This window comes from Trematomus bernacchii, unplaced genomic scaffold (assembly GCF_902827165.1).
Source record: "Trematomus bernacchii unplaced genomic scaffold, fTreBer1.1, whole genome shotgun sequence".
Lineage (NCBI taxonomy): Eukaryota > Metazoa > Chordata > Actinopteri > Perciformes > Nototheniidae > Trematomus > Trematomus bernacchii.
In genome coordinates, this window is record NW_022987574.1 from 285274 (window position 1) to 305727 (window position 20454).

The 20454-nt window shown below is 44.5% G+C and overlaps 1 protein-coding gene across 1 annotated transcript in view; it reads left to right on the top strand.

Moving 5' to 3' along the window:
* zeb1b (zinc finger E-box binding homeobox 1b) overlaps positions 1-18402 on the top strand; it is a 46602-nt gene extending 28200 nt beyond the window's left edge. The window contains exons 2-8 of the mRNA XM_034126738.1: positions 2943-3098; positions 8137-8298; positions 9337-9539; positions 10296-10401; positions 10863-12520; positions 14105-14285; positions 14984-18402. Coding sequence (XP_033982629.1) covers positions 2943-3098; positions 8137-8298; positions 9337-9539; positions 10296-10401; positions 10863-12520; positions 14105-14285; positions 14984-15693 — 3176 coding nt within the window. The 3' untranslated portion in view covers positions 15694-18402. The remainder of the gene's footprint in view (positions 1-2942; positions 3099-8136; positions 8299-9336; positions 9540-10295; positions 10402-10862; positions 12521-14104; positions 14286-14983) is intronic.
* The last annotated feature ends 2052 nt before the right edge of the window (positions 18403-20454 follow it).

Sequence of the window (20454 nt, forward strand, 5' to 3'; positions counted from 1 at the left end):
AAGACTAAATAACATGCCAAGAGGCTTTCATTTCATCAGCTTGTCTGCTACCATCACAACACTTGGAATTGAGACCATGATGTATTTTATGGCCCATAGGCTAAGTGGATACATTCACCATGGAGTCACCCATTGCTCTGTGGCCCAAAGGTTGTTTTTTTTGCAAGTACAGGTGACAAGAAGGTAAAGCAAAGTACAACCAAATGCAGAAAAATACATTTTAAGCCAAAAGAAGTTAAAATTAACTTTCATGTACTGAAAAAACTCAGTGAAATTGTAACGTGCTTCATTGTCTATTCTAACCCTAACCCTCTAAATGGGAACATACATTTACATCGAGCTATATTGAAAACAACTTAAAACTTGCAATGTCACACACACAAAACAAAGCTACAACTTGGGTAAATAAATCAGGTAAATAGTATTTCTCATAGACTTCGATACAACCATCTGTCAACCAGTGGAGACGCCCCCTGCTGGCCATTAGAAACATCATTAAGTTGCCTCAAGCTGTTAAATGTGGAGCTATAATCAAGCTGTATTATGTTGAAGCTGTTGGGCTTGCATTGATTTTTGCTGTTTTACCCAGATCCATAGAAGGTTTTTGTGTGGGAGGGAGTTGTAAAGGTGTGATCTTTGCCCAAAGGCTACGGACCAACTTAAAACCAAAGACACCGCCAAAGGTTATTATTACCTCAGGTGTTCAACACACTGCAAAACCTGAAAACTTTCCTCCACCTATCAATGCTTTTTCTCTCAGCTGCGTAGGAGTTGTCCTCTTGTTGTGTGCTAGCATCTTAGCGCTAATGAGGCCAGCTGTCCAAACGCTCAGCCGGTCAGCCAGAAGGGACTGCAGCCTTTGTTGATGCTAGGTGTTACATCTCCTGTTGGAACACACATTTTTGTTTCAACACCGCCAACCATTTGGCACAGGAAGACCGTCTCTGCTCACCCCCCACACCACCAACACTACTCGCCATCCTTTACTCTTTCTCCCCCCCCCGCCCCCTTTGCTGTACTTTCCTACTTTTATTGTCCTGCTGGCCGTTGCCACCCCCGTCTGCGCACACCAGCACATTGATTTTCTCTCTACAGCTTTATATTTGATCATTTTCTCTCGACACTGCCAGTGTTGCCTTTGTAATCGCTGACCTCAGCTCCACACCTGAGTGGCTGTGGCCTTAAACAGTCTCTCAGACTCGTCCTAAAGCACCTTCTGTTTCAGAATGAAGAGTTGCACTCTGTTTGGACTGCTGAATGGACAATACATCACCTGGCAGAGACTTTATGACAGAAAAGAGAGGTAGGGATAGAGGGAGAGAGAGGTGGTGTAAGGTAGAGAGAAGAGAGAGTACAGAGTAGTTTATACAGTCGCAGAATTCTATATAAGTCCAATTCATTATACGTTTATGTGAATGTGAGGGTTGCAAGTCATTAATTGTTCTATTGGCTAGAAATCCAAGTACAAAGGGTGTGTGTCACTCCTGAATGTATCTTTTGAAAACGACACTATGGTGGCAGTCACATCATATCCAAGAGGGGAAAAAAAGATAATATTGTGAAGTGAGGAATAGTGCAAAGAGAGGAAAGAGGTTTCGGAATGAAATAGCTCTCCTGATGAACCCTATAGGATTTCGCAGCTGCGGCACAGCGGTGTTGACCCCGCAAACGACTCGCCAAATAACAGCGCTTCTCCCTCCTCCTCCACCACCTTTCATCCCTCCGCCCCCACACCTCCTTCCTCCCGCCTCCCCCTCAGCCTGAACCCTGCACGTCTACCGAGTTTGTGTGAATACCAACCGGTTGTAATGACCTGCACAATGCGGAGAGAAAGGAAGAGACCTCACCGAAACAATTCTCATTGATTGAAACAGAGGATCACGGTTCTCCCAGATACGCCTCCTCCCGACAAAAAACATTAGCAGCCACTTCAGAAAGAGGTGGGCGAGTTGGGTTGGGGTGGGTGAAGATAGAGAGAGAAAATGTTCAGGTGCTTTGTACTGGCAGTGCATATTCAGCGAGTGAATGCGAGCCGTGTGTGTGTGTGCGAGCGCTGTGTGTGATGTGAGATAAAGTAGCTGGAGAGGTAGTTTCAGTGCTGCAACCCGGGCCCTCTGCTGACTGGGCTGCTCTCACTGGAGAATTGATTTGGCCTCGGAGAGGATCTGTAGCTCTGTAGTGGAACAGAGAGATGGAGCGGAGGGAAGGGGGGGGGGAGAGAAATGCTAGGAGAGTGGGTGGAAGTAACACAGGTGGAATTGAGAGATGGAGGAACTGGGTGGAAATGAAAAGGAGCACACACTCACACACATCTGAGGCAGACAGTCGGTCAGGGAAATTTACTCCCTGTAATAACCCTCTCTGTGGGCCGCCTGTGTCTGTGTCTCCTGGCTCCTTCAGCCCATAACACAAGCGACCAGGTCACACCGACTCCCACGCAGCACACACACCACTTCAGCCCGCTCTGTAATGATCTCACACACCAGGTCTGTGTGTCTCCAAGTTACTAAGTGTGAATTTTCGGTTTCTCCCTGTTGTTTGGGAGTTTTCGAGGTTACGGTTCATATCTTTCTCAAATGTTCACTTTTTACTACAGTGAGACCTCCATTCGCTCTGTTGTTGGTGCCCAAGCTGCTTTAAAAAAAAACTATTTTTACCGTGAGGATCATTTAAAGAGTCATCTTATCTATAGGACTTTGGTGTGTTTAATTGGTGTTTCAAGCTCCTTACCCTCCTCCCTTTAATAGTCTTGATATTTAAATGACATACTACATATATTTAACCTCTCTGACTTGTGGCCTTTCACATTTAGTGCTCATAATCAAGAAGCACACACCTCCTATTATCTTTATCAAGGATGAAAATGTGTGTAAAAGGCTAATACAAATAGACATAATCTGAGCAGTCATTCTAACCTCTGTCCTCCATGTCTCCTTGTGCAGTGACCAACTACAGTGATGTGGTGGAAGCCGGCTCAGAATCAGATGATGAAGACAAGCTGCACATTGTGGAGGAGGAAGGCAGCCTGGCGGACGGGGCCGACTGCGACAGCACCCTGCCAGAAGAGGAGCACCCCAGGGAGCGCTGCTGGGACGGAGGTGAGACATGACGCACACTCATAGGACGTATTATTAATATCATTTGCAGTGAGCAAAGCAAATACAAACGTCATCTTCCTACTCACCATTTCCACAACGTTCTCAGACTTGTGTTCCTCTTTTCTGCAATGCACAAGTTCTTATTTAATCTCGTTTTTAGCTTTAAAATGTACAATCATGCTAGTGGGGTAAAACAGCATTTGATTTATTGTTTGCCAGATCTGTCTTTAAGTGCCAGTTTATTGAGACAAGCCACAGTAAGGGATTTCATGGAACTAGTATCATCCAAATGACACTGGAAACTGTTCCGTATCATTGTTAAGCTTGTAGACAAACTTTTTTTAATTAAATGTCTCCAGCACATAAATGAAAATGTGCCTTTCCGCCTCTCTATGTATTGTTATGACATTAATTTTCTTACCGGTACTGTCTCATTTTGACCTCCTGACGTGAAGCAGGCTAAGTTAAGAAATGTTTTGCTGACGTCTGTGCGCAGATAAGTACCAGGCTTTGTCTCATTGTGAAACCCAGAGTGTAAGGAAACAGGTACTACACGTGGTGGGTCTCCAACTAAGGCAGGAAGTACGATATTAAACAAAGACAATGCCAACACAGGGAGAGACCTTCAAGCACAGAGAATAGCCTCGCAACCAAAAAGCCAGTGGAGAGCTTTATGGCACTGGTGGGCATTGGAGGGGCTGCCGTGAACTTCTTGTTACCTCAAACGGTGTGGAAGTGACATCAGAGGCAGCTCAGTGCCACAGGAAGGGCTGACGTCACACCCCATGCCCCTCCACAACAACAATCACAGGTGCTGAAGGATACTGGTGTTTCAACCTGTGCCCAAGGCCTCTGCGTGGCGTTTCTGACCTCATACTGCATGTGCATAAAAATATGTATGTGTGACATTGTTAGTGTCCGACTGTGCCAAGTACAGTATGTGCACCACATGGACAGGCCCATATGAGATGTAATCCAGCCACTAACATTTTTATTTGAGGGTGTTGTTCCTTACACGGGTGAGAGATGTGTGAGGCTGAGGGGGGGCTCGGATTTAGCAAGAGGTCAAGTTAGCGCCTGCCTTAATGTCCGGCTAGCTAACGCTTTCAGTTTAGGGAGGGATCTTTTGAAATTCCTGTCCAATGAGTTTCAGCTCAGTCAGTTTCACTTGCAAGGTTTCGGTTGCACGTGCACCACAGACCTGTGCACAGTGGAGCCACATATTCCCCTGACTATGTTGTCATTTTCATCGCTACTCCCCAGCTGTACCTCCATGCATAAAGGGAAAGTTGGAGGAAGAATAATGTCATTGGTTTTGGCCGGGACTTGTGAACATTAAACACTTCAAAAGCATGAGTTACACTGAAAGAGCTCAGTGAGCTGGCAGCGCTCCACAGTTATGCCTGATCATGCATATTTTCTTTTGCCTTCACTCAAGTGCACACACACACCTCTCTTTCTCACTCTCTTACTGTATATAGCCTTCATATCATACATCAGGCAACATCCTCTCTGCCACTCTGAACCGGACTGATGAAACATGGGAAAGCCGCAGTTCTTTAAACAAACACACTTCACTCGTCTCTCATCTCCTCATCCCTTGGTTTCACTCCTGAGATCGGAGAAGTCCCTGGAGCAGCCTTGAATAGTGACCACCACCCACTAATCTTCTCCTCAACGCTGCTTCAAATTAAAACCTTGACACCCCTTCTCCTGAGACTAACGCGCTCCAAAACCAAAAGGTGGTTTTTCAATGCTCTACCATCTCTCCTTCACTTTCCTCCCCTCTTTTTACACTCTCTTGCTGTTTCTCTCGTTCTGAATCATTCCTCCTGATTATATGGTATCATGGGCACCCTGCTCGCTGTCATTACTCATTCACTCCTAAATGATTATGCAGGAGTGGAGGAGCCCAGTGTTGGTGCCGTAAACTACAGCCTGCTTTTCTCTAAGAAGAGGCCGACTAACTCCAGGGGATAAAAAGGTGGAGAGAGTGTTGACCTGGGAGGGCTTCTCCTTTATATGTGATGATTTGTAGAGCATGATTACATCTCAGAGAATAGGCAGGGTGGATCTGGAGAGCTTTTTTATTGTGGGGCAGCAAAGGCACTTAATGACAGCGAAAGGCTGGGTTTAGCATGGAAATATTTCCTAAGGCAGTGAGAAGCTGGCTGTTAGGGCACTAAGTCAGTACTGAAGCGAAGGCTCTCACGCACAATGACACCTACCAATTTCCTCACTGTTGGCCCAACATGCAGTGATGATATGTCATACTCCTATGAATCAGTCTAACATCCATTTTGATCACAGTGGACACACAGGAACACCTACATTCCTGATGCTTTATGTCACCACGTGATGTTTAAAGTGAGCCACCCTTCTGGACAGGAAAGGAAGAATCTCCAGAGAGCTGGGAAGATTGTCCAGTGGAGACATACGGCACAAATACATGATAAGCAAGTCATCCCAGATTTGGAAATACCTTGCATGTAATCTCTGACTTCCCTCCTCTGAGATAAAGTGTAACATCTTTACTGGGATTGTTGAATATTTTAGCTGTTTGTGCAAATCCTTATCACTGATGTCTCTCCCATTCAAGATACAAACATGTGTGGATGCACAACCACAGGAAGCAGTGGGGGCAAAGGTCATCCAGGGCAGGAAATGCATCATGGGATACCGTTGTATCATGTTGCAGGGATGTAGGCAGAGAAGGATGAGAAGGGAGCGAAGGAAAAAGAAGAGTGGGTGGTCTGGTGATTTAGTTCTAATACGTACTTTGGTAAGGAAACACTGTAAAGCGCAGAAAGGAAAAACCTACTTTTTTTGTGCTGCAACAGAATGTCCTGCTACAACCTCACGGGGTTTTTGTTCTGGGGTTTCTGAACTGATTTTCCACTTGTGCAGTGGTGCGTTCACATCCCTGCGTCAGCACATAAATGGCCTGTGTGGTGTTTCATGTCAGGGGAGCAGCCTGATAACGCGGAGCCGCCTCAGCGAGGCTGTGAACCCTTCTGGCTTCACGAGGTCTGTACTTAACAAAGAGCCGAGACACACACACACACACACACACACACACACACACACACACACACACACACACACACACACACACACACACACACACACAACACACACACACACACACACACACACACACACACACACACACACACACACACACACACACACACACACACACACACACACACACACACACACACACACACATCACACACACACACACACACACACACACACACACACACACACACACACACACAACACACACACACACACACACACACACACACACACACACACACACACACACACACACACACACACACACACACACACACACACACACACACACACACACACACACACACACACACACACACACACACACACACACAGAGTGAAAACAACCGCTTGTACTACCTTTGCACCACAGGCCCCCCACTGGGACTTCACTTCACACACATGCTCAACATTTAGTAGCCTAGAGGTGTGTTTGGATGCTGCCTTTGAGTTGAAGGGGGCTCAACATAGACAGATCAGCAATTTCCCACATGCGACAATGTGTGTGCAATATCTTGTCAACAGCCAACACAACTGTGAAAAATACACTTCATTGAAACATTTCCCACAATGTCAAACTTTTTCTAAAGAAGAGAAAATGTAGCAAATGTGTCTACGGGGTGTTGTTGGTCGTGGGAAAAAGCTGCGTGCTATGTGGGGGTTAGCAGCCCCTAATGTGTTTCTGACCCTCCACTTTATGATGAGAATTCCACAATTTCAAAAAAAAAAGAAGAAGCAGCTGTTGGTTTCTGCCTTACACATAACACCCAGCCTCTTTCTCTGAACGATCTATTATCCAGGGTTTTTTATAGAGGGAAGTTTCTTCGAATGGTCTTTAATAACCGTAGCAACAAATGACCGCGCTCATATTGTCTCATGGCTTTGTTAAGGTGCACCACAGGAAGCCCAATGTTAGAGAACTGGTATTCACTGTGCGTCTGTGAGTCATGATGTGCTACACCTGTTCCCCTCTCCGAGGAGCACACAGCTGGCCCCGTCTTTCAACACCAGCACAATTCACAAAACACAATTCTCAAATCTCCCCTAAGCTGGAGGAGTGCTTAAATCAATCCATAAAACATCTGCCCAGTAAACACCACCACAGTAGCGTAACTTTGCTTTTAGCTGATAGCTCTCCCTTGTAATTATTCCCTGTAATGATACACATAGGCACACTAACACATCCATAGAGGAATAATGCTCGGGTTTTATCACAGACACACTTTACTCAGTTCCGGTATCCACTTCAGGAAGCATGCAGGGACGGAAAGAGGGTAGGAAGCTTTCCTGCATCCTTAACTCCATCCTCAGGTTACACTTCCTATAAGCCGCTGCTTGGTAATTAGTGCTCGTTAGACTAGCTAGCTCATGTGATGTGGAGGAAGAACGCTCAGCTCCCACATGCAGGCGCTCATTTGCTGCGATATTAAGCACAGTCTGAAGGCCAAGCCTCTCCAGAGAGCGAAGCGTAGAGTGTGTGTGTGTGTGTATCCCTTCCTGCCTAACATCTATCTGCTGCAATACAACAGGACAAGATTCATCATCTCATTATCAGTGTCGATCGCAACAAGTACCTTACCTAACATTGTGAATAGAGGCTTGCCATTCAGTTCTTACAAAGAGCTGGGTGCACGTACAGTAGCCCGTGGCCTTTGATGCTAATTAGCTTTCTCATCCTATTGTGAACAGCATTCAGGATGTTTTTGTTTTTTTTCCCCGGCGCCACATGCCTCATCCCAGGCTTGTGTACATGTCATGATCAAGGGCTTGGACTGCAAGATCCGTTTCAGCTATATTGACACTGACATTATTGGATTATCACATTTCATGTTCAGAGGTTAGGGCTTCATATGTAGAGCGCGCATCGATGGGAAAACATGTTCAAATAACGCGGTAATCGATGATACCTTTTTGCAAGCACGACTTTAATCAGTGTCTGTTTCACCCTTCACAGTGAAGGAGGATTGTGTGTCGGACGCTGAGGATGATGGGAGCACGGACGCACTAATGGAGGAGATGCTCCAGCAAGGAGACACGGCCGTCATTTACCCAGAGGCCCCAGAGGACGAGCCTCAACGCCAGGGCACCCCTGACGCCAGCGTCCACGATGAAAATGGTATGCCACAAGAGCAAATTCAAAATGTTTACACATCCTTTTCCAGACATGTTATCATGTGCCTTATGCAGTAATTGCTTTAAATGGATCTATAGCATAAAAGCAAGGTGTTGTGTCCCTAAATTACACACACACACACCACTATTTCCACCTGAGAGATCACAGTCACTGAGCTCTCACACTATAGCTGCTCCTACCCAGTAATTACGGCCCCCCTGGGGATGGCTATACCTGCTCCCCGTCTCACCTTAGGTGTTAACTCCACCCCATTAACGCCACTCTCCGACATCATTACACACACCGCTATTTGTTAAGTGCAGCACACTAGAGCCTTTATTGCTCCCGGGCTTTTGGCTTTTACCTGCTACGACAGAGGGGGGGAGGAGGGGAGGGCCTGAGGGAGCGAAACAGCAACACCTGAGTAAATTTGTCACGTCTGTGCGAGGTCTGACTCACGGCTACCTGGCCCATAATGTGTGTGCATTCCCATCCCGAGGCCCTCACCTGTCCCGCAGGGGAACTTAATACATCACCTGTTAACGGAATAATGCTTCACCTGTGTGGGAGCCGGGCATCTGAGACCTTCTGTTAACCAGGTTGGATCTCTGCAGGCGGCTGTTATTTACCGAGTGCGCTGTTCCTTACATGAGTGGGTGTTTTTGACACGCTTCAAACGCACAATAGGCAATCAAATTGGATGGAATTTCAGGCGTGTAAAAGCTATAATTAAAGTACAAAAGCACAATTAAATTCCAGTCCTGCATTGGCAACCCAGCGTGCTATTTCTTTAAGGAAAGGAATGTGTTAATATGGATCACTAATCAGCTTTTGTACATTTGGTTACCTGGGAGCTGTTTACCTGAGGGGGAGGATCTCTCGGTGATTGGTGAACTAGCAGAGGAGTGTGACTGTGGCAGGCCTTGTGTAACATCAAAGAGCCCTCCCTATTGACCATGTGTTCTAACCCCCTCTTTTCCTCCCCCCTTTACTCTCACACATGTCATTACAACACTTTCCTCTTCTTTTTTTCCCCCCCAGGAACTCCTGATTCCTTCTCTCAGCTGCTCACCTGCCCATACTGCGCGCGTGGCTACAAGCGTTACAGCTCCCTGAAGGAGCACATCAAGTACCGGCACGAGAAGACCGAAGAGAGCTTCAACTGCCCCGAGTGCAGCTACAGCTTCGCATACCGCGCTCAGCTGGAGAGGCATATGACGGTCCACAAGGGCGGACGGGATCAGGTAAAAACTGACTGACAAACCGGCTAGGACTGGATACTGATAAAACACCTTCACTGGCTTTTTTTCTGACTTACGTGCTTAATGGAGTTAGATGATTTATACATATTGTGGTACTGTGAAAATGAAGTATACACATTAGCCTTCAACATTTTTACAAGATTAAGATAAGATAAGATGGAACTTTATTTATCCCCTTGAGGAAATTCAGGCGTTTATGGCAGCAACAGTGTCAGAATGAAAAACAGGATTCACACAAGGTAAAAATAAAGATAAAATAGAATACAAATCAAAATAATAATACAGCATAAACAGGATATCACAGTAAAAAGTTGAGCATTTACATATAAATATATTTACATAAGTGTGCAGATGTGAGTGCAGGTTAAAGTCTTGTAAAAACTGGTTTTATGTATGTACAGTCTACAGTCTGAGAAACTAGTCAACATCTGCTATGTTTATCATTTTGTATGACAAATATTCCTTGCTTGACTGATTTTTATATTTTTAACAGTCTTCTTAAATAGTCAGTGCAGCTTTAAGTTGCTAATTCTTCTGTCCCGCTGTAGTAATTATCCATTGGCAAATTGATTCTAAATGATACAAACCTATGTGGAAGCTTATTCCTGTTTCGTTAGCGACTCATTTCCAAACATTGCACTTTTGCCCTCATTGATTAATGACATTGTGACATGAATTAGTAGCAGTTCAAAGGTTGTGCTATCGTACTGAATATCCCCTCTCCTTTTCGTCCGACAGAGACACATCACACAGTCGGGAGGCAATCGTAAATTCAAGTGCACTGAATGTGGCAAAGCATTTAAATACAAGCACCACCTGAAGGAGCACCTACGCATCCACAGCGGTGAGTGGACCACCATGGCTGCATTCTGCGTGTGTGTGTGTGTGTGCGTGTGCGTGTGCGTGTGCGTGTGTGTGTAGGCCTACTGAAAATGCCATGATTCTCTGCAGGCCACAGATATTTCAGTGTACATTAAACCAATATGAATCTTTTCTATTGATGATTTAGCAATTCCCTATGTTTAGATATCCTTCATTGTGGTTCAATGCATTGTATGCTCTACCTTTAGTGCCATAATTGTGTATCTTTTGGCATTATGGGACAGCAATTAGAGAAGGGCATTTCCCAATGGTGCCATTACATCAGCGTTTAAGCATCGTTGAAATGCATTAGAGGTTTTTCCTACTGTGCTGCTCATAGTCTAACTTGCTAATTTAGCTTCATTTACTAATGGAGATCTGCTTCTGTCCTCCCCCACCCCCTCTCTTTCTCTCTCTGCTATGCACATTGTGGTTTTTATTCAGGAGAGAAACCGTATGAGTGCTCCAACTGCAAGAAGCGCTTCTCTCACTCAGGCTCATACAGCTCCCACATCAGCAGTAAGAAGTGCATCAGCGTCATCTCAGTTAACGGCAGAGCGCGCTTGGGGAACGCCAAAACCCAGACCCAGGCTCCATCTCCAGGGCTGCCCACGTCACCATCAGCCCTCCGCACCCAGATGCAGAAGATGGAGCACAGCAAGCCACTGCAGGAGCAGCTGCCACTCAATCAGATCAAGACTGAGCCTGTGGACTATGAGTACAAGCCCACATTGATGACATCCGCAGCAATGGCCGCTATGAACGGTGGGGTTTTCAACGGAGGTACTGCATCTTCTCTGCAGGGCACGGTGCAGGCTGTGGTCCTTCCCACTATGGGGCTGATGTCACCCATCAGTATCAACCTGGCCGACCTGCAGAATGCTCTCAAGGTGGCGGTGGACGGAAATGTCATTCGCCAGGTTCTGGAAAGCAATGCCAAAGGTCAGCTGCAAATGCACTCGGGACTAACCACTGGAATGCTCCATCCCACACAGCAGCAACTCATCTCAGCCATCAGTCTGCCTATTGTGGGTCAGGACGGAAACACAAAAATCATTATAAACTACAGTTTGGACCCCAACCAGGGCCAGCTCACAGCCCATAACATGAAGAAAGAGCCAGAGGCAACCTCACTAGGCCAGAAACTCCCAGAGGATCTAACCATCAAAGGCTCCCGGCTCAATGAGACTAAAGAAAAAGAGGAAAAGACCACTAAAACCTGCCTCCTGTGTGATAACTGTCCCGGTGGGCTGGAATCACTCCATGCCCTCAAGCACTGCAAGGATGGCCTCAGGCTGAACGGTCTAGATAAGTCTGAGTCTGCTGTGGCTGCCTTGCTGTCAGAGGGCGGGCTCTGTAACCAGCCCAAGAACCTCTTGTCCCTGCTCAAGGCTGTGGCCTTAAAAGCAGAGCCCACCAAGGATGAGCTGGCCAAGATCTCTGACTCAGTCAGCCTGCCAGCGCATGTGGTAAAGAAGTGGTTTGACAAAATGCAAGAGGGTCAGATATCACTGGGTGCTCCAACACCTCCCTCAGAGGAAGAAGACACCTGTGAAGCTAACAGTGTGGTGTCTCTGGTCCAAGGGAAGGACACGTGCCCCTCTGTGACCCAGGACAGCCCTACAGAAGCCACTCCAGCGGAGTTCAACGGCGCCCACAGCTCGCCGGCCTCTCCCTCACCACTAAACCTGACAGCTGGCGGTCCCGTCCCATCCCAGCCTTCCCAGAGCACTGAGGGACCCCTAGACCTGTCACTGCCAAAGCCCGCCGGAGGGGGAGCAGAGAGAGCAGTGGGTAAAGCCTGCGTTAACGCCTCTCCTTCCCTCCGCTCTACCCATGTGGATGAACCCCTAAACTTAACTTGCACAAAGAAGGAGGCATCGCCACTCTTAGCCATGGGCGCCAGCCACATCGCACTGTACGCCAGCCAGCAAAGTGCCAAACCCCTCAACATTGTTACCACAATGCAATGCCTAAGGGCACTTTCCACTAACAACAAACAGACTATCCTGATCCCCCAGCTGGCTTACACCTATACCACTACAGCAAACAGCCCTGCTGGGACCCAGACCCAGGAAACCCTCCACCTCAACGGAATAAAGGTGCGTTATCATTCAGCGTCCCTGTCTGTGTTAAAAGTATAGTGTTACATTTTAGAAATGTTGGTTATTTGTCTTTATTGCTGAACTCTCATTCGTATGCTTAATATGAAGCTACAGGCAGCAGCTAATTAGCTTAGCATAAAGACTGGAGATAGGGAAGCAGCTAGCAAGGCTCTGTCTCAAACTAACAAAACCAGCACTTCTAAAGCTCACTGAAGTTATAATGCAAAAGAAGAAAGGAAAAAAACCACAATCTTATTTTATTGGTGTGTTGGACTTTAAAACAAATCTTTACCAGGAAATCAGACCCCAAACAGCTCTGCATGTGTGACCATTAAAGAGGGTTTCATCCCTCCGATTCTATCTTCTATATCTATATTATGTGTTAATTAGTCAAATAAGGAAGTGCCTGTTGGCAGATTTTGTAGCCGTTTTCCCTGTCTCCAGTCTTTGAGCTAAGCTAAGTGACTGACTGTTACTCTACATTTACTGAGAGCAGTATCAATCTTCTTATCTAACTGGTGCCAAGAAAGCTTACAAGCAATTCCCCAAATGTCAGACAATGGCTTGAACTCCCACTGTCTGTAATCCTCAGCCTATAGTACTTTCCATTTGAGATGAAATGTTATTTTTGGTCCCTTTAGTTTCATTGGTGCAGAACAGACAATAGTTGTTGGAGGTCATGAGGCCAGCCAAAGCAAAAAAGTTTGAAACTTAGAAAACGATTGATTTTCAAAAAGTGCAGGAAAGAATTCAAGGTCTAATCCGGCGGCCATTTTGAGAAGCAAGTGGATTTGAATCAAGGTGGCTTATCTCTTTTTGGAGCAATCAGTCAACCTCTTCTGTCCTGATCATTAATTCTTATTGTTTGAAACCACAAGTACATGATAGATAGTGTGAATCCATCCCAAATACAATCAATAAGTCATATATAGAAATGTCAGAATTCAGCTCTTTGTAAAAATGATAGCCCTTAATAGTCCTGCATTGTGTGAACACCTAATGGGCCTGTAATGATGGATGTAGATCTCTGAGTGTATGAGTGATCTTCCTGGGCTGTCACCCAGAGGACATGAGGCTGCACTTTACTGCAGAGCCCTTATTGATCTGCTGGAATCTGTTTAAACGGCACACCTCTGCCTGCCTCATTGATTTATTGTTGTTGTATTATACTTTCGTGTTAAGTGGATTGGCATAGACCTGCCTTGTTAAAAAAAGAGCTCTGTGTATATATCATCTCCTTAATATTGCCCCACATCCTCTTTGACTGCATCAGTAGATGAGATTTACCAGCCCGGGGACAGGAGAAAAATGTAGGTGTGCTCTTAAGTGCACAGCACGGTTATGTTTCGGGCCAAGGGAAAGATTCCTCACAAATAAGCTGACAATACCGAGTGATTTTACATTTACAAATGTCTCCAGAGAGCTATGAGTTGGAAATGACGGGGTATTACTTCCTGAGAAATGCACCACTCGCACACGTTGTTTGCTAGTAGTGCTACTTTTGTGAGTCATTCATTGTCAAGCAGAGCAACATCATTATGAATTCCAACCAATACATGTGTGATTTGTCTTATTCACCAGGAGGAGAAGATGGACCCAGGCTCAGATGGTATGTCCACCGTGGAGGAGCAGAACGACTCCGACTCGGGCCCACAGAGGAAGAAGATGAAGAAGACGGAGAGCGGCATGTACGCCTGTGACCTGTGCGACAAGATCTTCCAGAAGAGCAGCTCGCTGCTGAGACACAAATACGAACACACAGGTAATTACAAACTCTTTGTGTAGCAAAGGCACAAACACAGCCAAAAATCATAGATGGATTCTGGTTTTGAAATAAAACAGAACCGGAACTTATCTCACCACCACTCACTGTTTGAGAGATGAGTCAGAGTGTGAGTGAAGGGGGATTTTTGAGCTACAGCGTAAAGAAGGGTGGACACCTCCATTCCAGCAGGTATTACTCAACATGCACAGAAGAGGTCTGAGAATTTCTTTCCGCCAACTCCCCACCTCTGCACTGCCAGCTTCTCATGTAAAGCACTGAATGTTGCAACAGGCTCTGGTAGTGATTTGCGTAGCTCTAAGATGATGATTCCGTGGCCAAGTGGAGGTCAGCGCCCTGAGAGGCGTTTTCTTTTTTTTCTTTATTACTCTGATACCTGGCTTGCAACCATAGTTTTCAGCTCCAAATGACCTCATCCAAGGTGAAACTAGATGTTCCCTGCCTGGATAAAGTTTCCTATCCAATTGTTGTGATTTTGTTGTATTGTTTTGAAATGTTCTCCTTGGATACTCTGATGATAGATACTTATATGGGCTTCACAACCTTTCACGCAACTATGTAGGGGGGATTTCAAAGTGCAATGGAGTGTTTATTGTTTTCCTCCGGTGCCTTTTTACTCAAACAACTTCTTCTTAAACAGAGATGTTGATACATATTTATGTTCTCCTTCTCTGCAGGGAAACGACCTCACGAGTGCGGCATCTGCAGCAAGGCCTTCAAACACAAACACCACTTGATCGAACACATGCGGCTCCACTCAGGGGAGAAACCCTACCAGTGCGACAAGTGCGGCAAGCGCTTCTCCCACTCGGGATCCTACTCCCAGCACATGAACCACCGCTACTCCTACTGCAAGAAGGAGACGCCGGGTCAGGGCGAGGGCCACGAAAGCCCCGAGAACGAGGCGGAGGCCAGAGCTGAGATGGAGGCGCTGAGCCGGCTGCAGCAGCTCCTCGCCCCCTCGCAGCTAGACTTGGACGAGCGAGGGAGCAGCACCAGAGACGAAGAGGAGAGCGAGGAGGAGGACGGTGCGGTGGACATGGACGACATCCAGGTGGTGGAGATAGGGGACGAAGGAGGGGATGAGGATGAGGAAGAGAGGAATGAGGAGAGAGTATTAGTGGAGGGAGGAGGAGATGAGGAGAAGACAGAGATGGAGGTGGCAGAGGAAGAAGAGGAGGAAGACACAAGGCAGGCGGAGGTGCTCGGGAGCATTCAGGAAGAGGAGGAAGTCGAGATGCAGGAAGAGGAGGCGATGGATACGGAAGAAGGGGTGACGGAAGAGGGGAAAGAAGAGGAGCAGGTCACGGAGGAGAGTGGAGGAGAAAAAGACAGTGAGACGGTTTCTGAGGAGCAGAAGGAGACGCCGGAGGAGGAAGGAGACTAAAAGAGGAGTCAGGCTCCTCAATGGGACACAATCAGATTCCTCCTCGTGTGCAGAGGAAGAACGCAGGAGATGATGTCTGGTCACTCTGACAGTCCGTTTCAGTTCACTACTGTGTAGAAAATCCAGGTGTGCCTGAAAAAAATACTAGTGACTTTTCCGCAGGAGAGCGATTTCTTCCTGTAAGAAAAATCAATTTGTAAAGAAAAAGATGAAGACGAACACAAATTTTAACAAACGAAGGAAATGCATTATACAGACTTTGGAAGCTAGAGCCGACATGTTTTAGATAATGTTTTATTACTAAAACACCTTGGGTCATTTCTTTTTATCAGTGTTACTAATTTTATCACTCATATTTTAACCTTTAAAAGCTGTACAGTTGGGAGATATTTCTATACCTTTTTATTGCCAATGAACAAAAAAAAAGTCAGTATTTTATTAAGTTGGAAGGAAAATAAGAAAAATCCTGTGCACTACAAGTGGCTTGGTTTACCTATGGATTAAGCAGTTGTGTTGTCAGCCCTTCAGTATTACCGCACTAGATATACCACGCCATCATGCTAGCAGAAGTTAGCATTTTGTTTCTTTTTTATGTTCTTTTAATTGGATTGTGAGCCTTAAGAAGAAAAAGTGGAGGGAGGGGTCCTTTTCAGTCATGTACTTCCATTTAGACTGTAGACTCATCGTTTCATTTTACAAATCAGTGTTTTTTAAAGGTAATAGTTTGACATTCGGGATAATAAAGGTATTTTCTTGACTTTGTTGAGAGTTAGATGAGAAGATAATGACCACATTCTGATAACTATACGGCTACAGCCAGGTGCCGCTTAGCTTAGCTTAGCATGAGGAACTGAACAAGGGGGAAACAAAGAATAGTGCTTTGAAGCATATTTGACATAGTGGCCAAACTGTGGAACTACAACATGTCTCCATAGGCTTACACAGGGAAAGAGACCTTTGTAATCTTTTCCTAAAAGTTGTAAAATCCACTAATAGCCAAATGCAGAGTTACTTTCTGTGATTGAGCCCAAGACAAACTATGGGAGGTTGGTTTTAACAAAGCGCTAGTGCACTTTTTACTAAAGGCTCCATAGATGTGGAAGAGCCGGGTAATATTATACTTCAAAGTCACTTTTTATGGGCTTTATTCACTACTAAGCTTCTTTCAAATGAATGGACAGGAGCCCGCTTCCAATGCTGTATCCAGATGTCCTTGTACATCCAAAACAACAAGCTAAAGCTAAATCTAACATGGCTAAAGCTAGCAGTTACTTCCTATGTATCCACTGCTTCCCACTCCAGTCCAGCAAGTGGCAGTAATGCATGCTGGACTATTTGTGACTTCCAGACAAAGCATGGCAAGCTATTTTCACCTATCTTGAGTATTTGCGCTAAATAAAGCTAATCATGTCCTGGCAATAGCTTCACATACAGTGGTACTGATCTACTCATCTAATTCTCCTGTAGGAAGCACATAAGCATATTTTCTTAAAATGTCAAACTATTGCTTTAAATGTTTAGAGCGAGCAAAAAAGGGTTGAAGAAAATGTTCTGACCCTCCCTATGCCTACCCCATACTCCGAGCCATATGCAAATAATCAAACTAAAACAAGACAAACATGCATATCAAAAGTGCCATTGAATATTGCTGTTGAAGCTTAGAAGCTATGATCAAGTATTCCTAGATCAACCAATAAAGCCACCTAACCTGTGAGAGTAGAGTTTAGCCAACAGATTTGAGAGAAGTTGCTTTAATTTCTAATCTGAGCAGCTAAAAGAATTACAATGCACATTTGTTCAAATGGATGATTATGAAGTATTATTTCTAATTATTAACCGTGTCCTGCCTTTTCAAAGCTTATTCAGTGCACTTGTTTAACACACCATGAAATGCTCAGATGTCTCTTCAGGTAACAAAATGTAGGCAAATCCCAGGAGTTCAATTCAACAACCTTTTTACCTGTCAGTATTATTTTTTGTCTCTTAAATGTTTTATGTTCCGTTTCGTTGTGTGTGTACTGTATGTTTTCAGCAATGGCAGTATTATCCCCACCCAAAGGAGATGGGTATGTCTGTTTAGTCATAGAGAACTTTTATATTTATGTGTCTTATTTTTTATATTTCTTTATGGTTATTTATTACACTATGTAGTGTACAATACTGTAGTTTGTATTAATACGATAATATATTTTAGTATGGACAAAAAAAGATTCAAAGGCAAATAACTAAAAGCCTAGACAAATGAGACTCCAGCATACTGAAGTATGTTTTTCGAACGAATAAAATGAAGTTTTCCCTTGGGAAAAAAATTGCACCCTGCAAGCCTGAAAATTTGAACCTGTGACCTCTGTGCATCCATTGTCATGTTAATTTTCTTCCCCCCTCTCTAATATGAAGCTACTGAACTTTTGAAAACTAATCGTATGTCTAATAGCATGAGTGTGGGCTGTTTTATTGAAGGAATATCCTTAACGACACAAACTGTCCTTTTTGCCAAGCCAAAATAATATTGACGTTTGTTCTTATGTTTTTATTTGTGCCAATTTGTTACTTTATATGTCAGTGTCAAGACCACGCCCACTTTTATATGCCCTTCCCCTTTTAACACCCTCATCTTTTTTTATAGTGATTGTTTTTTGTTTGTTTTCCTTTTTTTTGTTCATTTTTTATGACTCCCCATCTCACAATAAAATACATCAATTACAAGCTGCTGGGTTTGTGAGCGTATTGTTATTGAGTAATTATGACACAATATTGAGTTCATAATTGTACTGCAATTTTCAAGTTAATAATATCATAAAGAATGCCATAGGGAACACTACAAAAAACGAAAAAAAAGAAGGGTGGGGGTGAGGTTTCAGAACATAATTTAAATAAATATTTAACATGAATGCTTGTTCTGGGGTCATGTTATCCTGGCCCTGTTTTACCAGCTCAAGTTTAAACACAGTTTTTGAGTTTTTTTATATATCTTTGTGAATTACTTTTTGTTGAACTAAAAGGAATATTAGTTCAGACATAGCCCATATATATGTTAATGTTGTAAGGAACATATCAAACATGAGATATTTCCTCATGTGGTGCTTTATGCTAATTTGCACATAATTATCCCCACATTTGCAAACTCAGTTTATTACAAAGATAAAGGTCACAACGTCAATTATTTTATATAATAAAATGGAAATAATGAAAGAGTAGGTTATGTACTCGAAGGGTTAAATAAGTACTTTTACATAGATGAGGGGGAAAAAAGGCTTATTTGCTTTAATATCAAAGTGTGGTAAATATGAAGCTAGCTAGCAGCCAGTTAGCTTAGCTAAGAGTGAAGACGGGAAGCATGGATGGAACATCCAGTAAGTGACTGCACCCGGTCAAGAAATCAAAACGTGTACTTAAGAGGGTATATCTTTGTTTTATTAATCATTGGACATAGCCATGGTAGCTGTTTTTAGCATTTAGCTGGTAAGCTAAGCTAGTGGTTGATAACCAGCTTTTCCCCAATTACTTAAACTAGCCAACTGCTGGCTGTATAGCTTCTTATTTAGCATATTTGTGTGTTTATGTGTAAGTGGTATTGATCAATCTTTGCACCTAAATCTGATGAAAAAAAATCAAAACTTCTTTTTTTAAGCTAAACTACATTTTGCCTATATTTATATGAATAAAGAACCTACACACCTATTGTGCAAATTCAGAACATATTTTTCAGTCCAGTCTGCCTGTTAGCAGCCCAGCCCAAGGTCAACCCTATTGATCCAGATTAGGTTTCAGGAGGGTCGACCCCCCTCCTGCACCCCCACATCCCCAGCCCCTGCAACAGCATTAATTAGTAATGGAATGGGCCAAAAATCCATAGTCTGTTGAGGAGTTGAAAATGATACAATAGCTAGTGAACATATTTGATTTTTCTCCCTTGCTCTCTGTGTGATGATTTCAATAAGCCTCCCTCTGCCTCCAAATGTTTTTGGGGGCATTTTCAGGAAAGTACTTAAGTCTGAAGAAGGGAAACGAGGTGGGAGTGGGGAGGGATGATAACCTGCACCTGCCTCCCTTTGTCCATGGATGTAGCAATGTGTACCTGAGCTTGCAGGAGAGTGTGTTTGTACGTGTGTGTTGGGGGAATACGGTGTGACAAAGAAGGTTTGACTGTCATCATGTTAAATGGGTCCTCAGAGACCCTTGGAAGTGGGGGTTGGTGGTGGAATAATGCTTTATAGGACAGCTCACACCATAACGTTACTGTGTCAAACTGTTCCAACAGCATCTTGTAATTGTGCCTATTATAAATGTCTTTATCAGTGGTCACAGAGGCACCGCTCTGAAAGTCCCAAAGGTCAAAGAGTGTGTAGCCGGTGGCTGCATGTTCAGCATGCGGGGCCGTTTTACAGGCTTTCAGTCCAATCCGCGACTTAAAGCCAAGATATTGCCATATGTTCTGCTGGGCTCAGCATTTCAAAGGAAAATTGAAAAGCTATAACTGCTAAGAGGATATGGAGTGCTCTTGCCAATAATGGTGCAAAAGCCTGATGAAGTATCATGACTGCCGGGACTCTGACACCGAGCCAAACCCAGGGGGCTGAAGCTCCCCGGGGAAATTTAGTGAAAAGCCAGGAGGAGGAGGAGGAAAGAAAAGCCTGCTTTCAGGAAATAGCAGTCACTTAAATATCATGTTCATTTACTCAACCACTAAATAGCAGAACGTACACAGAGACATCATGTGTGTGTGTGAGTCTGGGTGTGTGCATATGTGTAAAGGGGCGG